The sequence below is a fragment of the Bactrocera latifrons genome, unplaced genomic scaffold, assembly GCF_001853355.1.
Source record: "Bactrocera latifrons isolate USDA-ARS-PBARC rearing strain unplaced genomic scaffold, ASM185335v1 scaffold_1550, whole genome shotgun sequence".
In the NCBI taxonomy this organism is placed as follows: domain Eukaryota; kingdom Metazoa; phylum Arthropoda; class Insecta; order Diptera; family Tephritidae; genus Bactrocera; species Bactrocera latifrons.
This window is the reverse complement of record NW_017535020.1, coordinates 1,535-7,150: the sequence shown is the minus strand read 5'-3', so window position 1 is coordinate 7,150 and position 5,616 is coordinate 1,535. Positions and strand designations below refer to the sequence as shown.

The 5,616-nt window shown below is 34.6% G+C and overlaps 1 protein-coding gene across 1 annotated transcript; it reads left to right on the top strand.

Annotated features, from left to right (window-relative positions):
- Nucleotides 1-1,592: 1,592 nt before the first annotated feature.
- LOC108966110 (UV radiation resistance-associated gene protein) lies at nt 1,593-4,855 on the top strand. Its single transcript, XM_018928859.1, has 6 exons — nt 1,593-1,765; nt 1,844-2,609; nt 2,661-3,788; nt 3,923-3,997; nt 4,053-4,442; nt 4,495-4,855. The coding sequence occupies exons 2-6, from the start codon at nt 2,272-2,274 to the stop codon at nt 4,508-4,510; spliced, it is 1,947 nt and encodes a 648-aa protein (XP_018784404.1). The 5' UTR covers nt 1,593-1,765; nt 1,844-2,271; the 3' UTR covers nt 4,511-4,855.
- Nucleotides 4,856-5,616: the final 761 nt, after the last annotated feature.

The following is a 5,616-nucleotide window of genomic DNA, read 5'->3' as shown; positions in this document are numbered from 1 at the left end:
ATTTATCAATCTAATCTTATCGAAGTATTTCACAATGKTTCACTAATTTTTTCACATTTTTCACTTTGTATATCTAAATATGCACTCTAAACATTGAAATAAGTTCACATTTCTCTTTTATTTTGTTATATTTCAGCTATATTTATTAACTTAAAAATCACTTAGCACACTCATCTTAAAAACCAAATATGTAAGATTTTCAACGACTTTTCGTTATATTTTCATGTTTCTTTTTTCTACATTAACTATAATAAAAAAGACTTTCCAACATTTTTCAAGCTATATTTGAGTTGTGAATAAGTAAAAATCAAAGATAATATTATATCATATCGAGGTGACTGAAGTACTTTCGCGTGGTATTTCTTTCTGCGTTGGCGCCTTTGGCCGCGCTATTAAAGAAAATTATCCTAGTCGAGCCAATACCCAGGGTGACTGAAGCACTTTTGTGTAGTTCTTCTTTCTGTGTTGGCGGCCTCTGGCCGACCTTTAAAATAAATAACCCTGGTCGAGCCAATACTCAGGGTGACTGAAGTTCTTTTGCGTAGTACCTCTTTAAAAATCTAAGTATTTTATTACGTAATATTATTATTTAATTTAGTTGTTTACTAAATTTAAATAAATATCAATATGCATGGATTACAATTTATAGACGCTTGTTTTCATTAAAACTAATTTTGCTAAACAAAGGAAGAGGAAATAATACTATGTTCGGACCGACATTGAAAACATTTTGAAARCACATTTGTATGTTGTGGAATCTAAGTCGTTCGGACCGACAATGTGTGTTTTCGATGAGTTTTCACTGACAACTATCAAAAGCGRCATTCTCTTGCTCTTGCAAAACTGCACGATGACACAATATCATAGATAACTTGATACGAGACTCTTTGGTTCGAGAGAGGGCTGTCAAAATTCGCATTTTTTTATAACATTTGCCAAGGATGCCACTGCTGAAAAATATAAGYTTGGGTATTTAATAAATTATACAAAACACTAAATTAAACACTTTGGAAATGCATACATATATAATTGCTTAAATGCAAAATCATTAATTAATTTACATAAACATTTATTTCGCCAAACTATGTTCGCACAGTTCAATGAAATTTCATTTCACACTAATTTCGTCAAGTAATTATAGCGCTGCTGTTCTGGCATCCCGCCTTTTTCACTAACTGCTTGTTGACGASATCCTGATTGTGTTTTGTTGCCAGCTMAGAAAACAGATCAGGGTCCCTGCCAGCTGACAAGTGAGAGAGCAAGAAAATAGATTCTGATGAAATTATCTATGACAATATGCAAAAATCCTATACCGAAATATGCAAGGCCAAGAGAGCACACATTAGAGGAGTGATATATGACGGCATGAAAATAAACATKGGTTTTGATCTGACAGTCATTGCAATTAATTTTCTGCGGGTGTTTGATGTTGTGCCGTTGCAAAAAAGGGAAAATTCTGCAATTTCAACAAATGACAATTTAGGGCCAGCAAAACATGTCTTCCAAAAACATCGATAAAACTAGAGCAGGCACCGATTACAATGAGTGGAATGTAAGTTTTCAAGAAGTTTCCAGCGAAAACTATGTTTTCGTTTGACAGATTTTAGATGGACGAAAACATAAGTTTTCGTGCGAAAACCAGTTTTKCCGGTCGGTCCGAACATAGTATAAGCGGAAAAGAGAAACTTCAGCGAATTGCTCATATTTACATTATCATATGACAGCGCTCCATTACCATAAATGATGTTCACTATGAGTGTAAAAGGTAATTTTTAAAACATAAATTTCTTAATTATAAATCCTGCAAAAAGTGTAAATTGTGAACTTGTTTAAATATTTATAGTTTAATCTAACTATTTTGCGTGCGTGTAAGGTCGAATATCCCGTAAACTAAGCGTTTGCGGCCTCTTTTTTAATCAGGAGGACTTCCTTTTTCCGACGGTGGCTTCAACTCGCGGCGACATAGAAATCGGAATTGTGCTTTTTCTTAATTAAAGGCTTGGATATGATAATACAAAAGCATTCATTAAACTTTTGTATCAAAAGTGTGACGCAAAGCGAAGCGAAACTTCTTTGTGAATTGGCCATAAGAGTATATATACTTAAGTATATAGTTTGATTATACATACTTATATAGTTTGTTTATCGACTTTCGATTTGTTTTATAAAATTTGTAAAAGATGGGTTAAGAAGTGTATATAAAGGTTGTTTTACATCGGTTACTGTGCAGCATTAAAAGCAATAATAATAAGAGAAATTTGAGAAAAGAATATGAGAACTCGACCTCGGTGCCGAACTTGGCTGCCATTATCTACTCAGCAGCTTCGTTTGCGAAATCTTATTAGGATTGAAGGTATAAATATTAAATGTCAGGAATCGGGGGCTTTGATATATTATACACTGCATGAAACAGTCGAAAAAGATGCTTTTTATACAAGCGAATTTTTGCCTCATCGACAGGATCAAAATTGGGCTGAAATTATATGTCCTAAAATATTTAAAGCCAATGACCAAAGTGTTTGTGTCAAAGTGTGGGCGCACTTTATAACTGGCTTACTAGATAAAGATTGCGTTCAACAAATTGCTTGTGGTAATACAGAGCCATTAAGGTAATGGATATCTATGTTTATTAAACTTTTATGAATATGTGTTTTTTTCAGTGCCTTCTCAAATAACCTTTGGTGTCCCCGTGATGATAAGGAAAAAAATTCGCAATATAAACTTCTTTTCACTTGGGGAATATACCTTTCTGGTCTGACGCCAGTAAGTGAAAAATACTTTTTAAAGTTAAAGGAAAATTCTTTGCTTTTCTATATAAACGGAGGATGCTTTACCTCAGCAAAACATATAAATTCGGACATTACAATAGTTGACAATTTCTGTCTTCTAAATGAAGTGTTTCCACATTATGTTAAAAGTAGATTAAACTCATCAGACACGAATGATATTGAAAAAGGAAATGCAGTTTTTTGCAAAAACGCTGTAACTGCTCGTTACATAATTATGTACTATAAAAGAGATGATGTACGTAAAGGGTATAGTTTGCAACAGCTTTTGAAGATACAGGAAATACAACGAAGATGTTTACAAAAATTAAGAGAAAGCAAAGATATTACTATTGAAATTCAACGAAAATGCGTGCTATGCGTCACAAAGGAACAACTTTCCATTCCACTAAACTCTTCATTTAATAACTCATTCACGAGGAATTCTCAAAGAACCTCAATGGGTCGAGCATTAAGTGAGTTATTTTCAGAGGAACGCCAWTTGAGTCCACAAATTTTATATTGTGCCCAAAATTTAAATAAGCAATTAGAAACCTTGCGATTGAAACAAAGCCTCCTCCAATTTGAGCATAAAAGTTTTTCTCTTCGCTTACGTCAAAAAGCCAAAGGTTTAATCCTTTTAAATGAAATCCGACACCAGGATCAACTTTCTATTCGATCTCGTAATCAACAGTTGCATGACGAAAAAAAAGTGTTGATAGAGCAGTATCAGCAGATATATCTTCTTCGAAAAAAAAAGGTCGATATCATCCGAAATACAGAACGGAGAATGTCAGCATTATGTGTTGGCCTACGTGAAATTTACCCCATAGAAACAAAAACAAATGCTTTCAATACTATCAACAACGTACCATTTCCAAGTATGGAAGCATTGATTAATTATACTAAGTCGCATAATACAAGCAGTTCGGAAAATATATTGCCTATTACATTGAGTGTTTCACTGGGATATATTGCTCATTTAGTGCAGATGATTGCTTTTATATTCAACCGCCCTTTAAGGTAATTTACATCGAAGATTCTCAGAAAAATATACGATCGCTAATTTCCATTTCCATTTATATGTTCCACTTTTTTACAACATGTAAGTTTTAAGTATGTAACTAATCCAATAAACTTTCATTTTTGGATTTTAGAAATGCAATAATACATCAAGGTTCCCGCTCCCGAATAATTGATACCGTAAAAGAGATTCCGTTATCGTGTTCAGAGTAGGTAGTAACTTACATAATCTTCTTATATAGCTTATTTACATTCCATTCTTAGATTTCCTCTTTATAATCGCTCAAATATACCATCGAAGGCAGTAAAATACGGAATATTCTTGCTAAACCAAAATATAGCTCAGCTTTGTTTCGATATTATAGGACTGCGTTGTGATATGAGTTTGACACTTGAAAATATCCGTCAGATATTTCTTTATCTAAGTGAAGTTCAAACTTTGGATGAGAAAAAAATGTGCCGCAATAAGAGGGGCACCTTGAGTTACAATGGTTGTACAATTATGGATGGTAATCTGCTCTCGAATTCACATTCATCGATCGATATAAATAACTTGTCAGTTCCTTTGGTGACTGTAACACCAGAAAATTCTTCGTCGCAATTGGCAAATAGCATGCCATTCCCAATTGAAGGTGGCATCAATATCAAACAAAGGTTTGTAACTAAAAATATTATTTATTATGATATGTGTCATTATAAATTGCAGATGGTCGATTTGTTGATTATTCAATTATATAAGGTTTCATTTGTGGCCCAATAACAAGTAGTATGTGGGAAAAGTAATTAAATCCACAATGACAAAATCCGCCATTTTCTTTTGTATTCACGATTCAAAAACAAAATTTTTAAATATTTCAACCCATGTTTTTTGAGTGATAACCGAAAACGATTAGATTGTAAACAACACAAATTCTAAATGACCATAATGACTATGAGTAGATTCCCTGGTCCGTATTAATAAGTCAGTTCGTTTATTACCTTGAAATTGCCCAAAACCAAAACTGTTAAAATGACTAGCAAGACTGATGATTAAAATTTCAAGAATTTTAAATATTAATAAAACTTAATACACATGGTATAGCTTTTGACAGAACCAGGGTTAATTCGGATTAATTGCATTCTACTTTTTCTTAACTGTGGTTAACACCGCTTACGCAGTTATAGCCGAGTTAACAACAGCGCGGAAGTCGTTTCTTCTTTTTTCATGGTGGCGCCAATTAGAGATTCCAAGCGAAGCCAGTTCCTTCTCCACCTGGTCCTTCCAACGGAGTGGAGGTCTTTCTCTTCCGCTGCTTTCCCCTGCGGCTACTGCGTCGAATACTTTCAGAACGGAGTGTTTTACACCCATTCGGACGACATGACCTAGACAAGATAGCCGCTGACTTTTATCATACTCATACTGCTCATCGTTCAGTCGAATGYGATATTCGCCGTGGCCAACGCGCAAATGACCATAAATCTTTCGCAGAAAACTCGCAACGTCGACTAATCAGATATGGTCATCGCCCATGCCTCTGTACCATATAGCAGGACGGGAATAATGAGTGACTTATRGAGTTTTGTTTTTGTTCGTCGAGAGAAGACTTTACTTCTYAATTGCCTACGTAGCAGAGGTTGGCCAGATATATCCTGCGTKGGATTTCSAGGCTGACATTRTTGKTGRTGTTKAYGCTGGTTTCAAGATAGGCGAAATTATCTACAACTTCGAAGTTATGACTGTCAACAGTGACGTGAGAGCCATTTCGCGAATACGACAACTGTTTGTTTAATGACAGGAGATATTTCGACTTGCTCTCGTTCACTGCCAGACCCATTTGCGTTGCTTCCT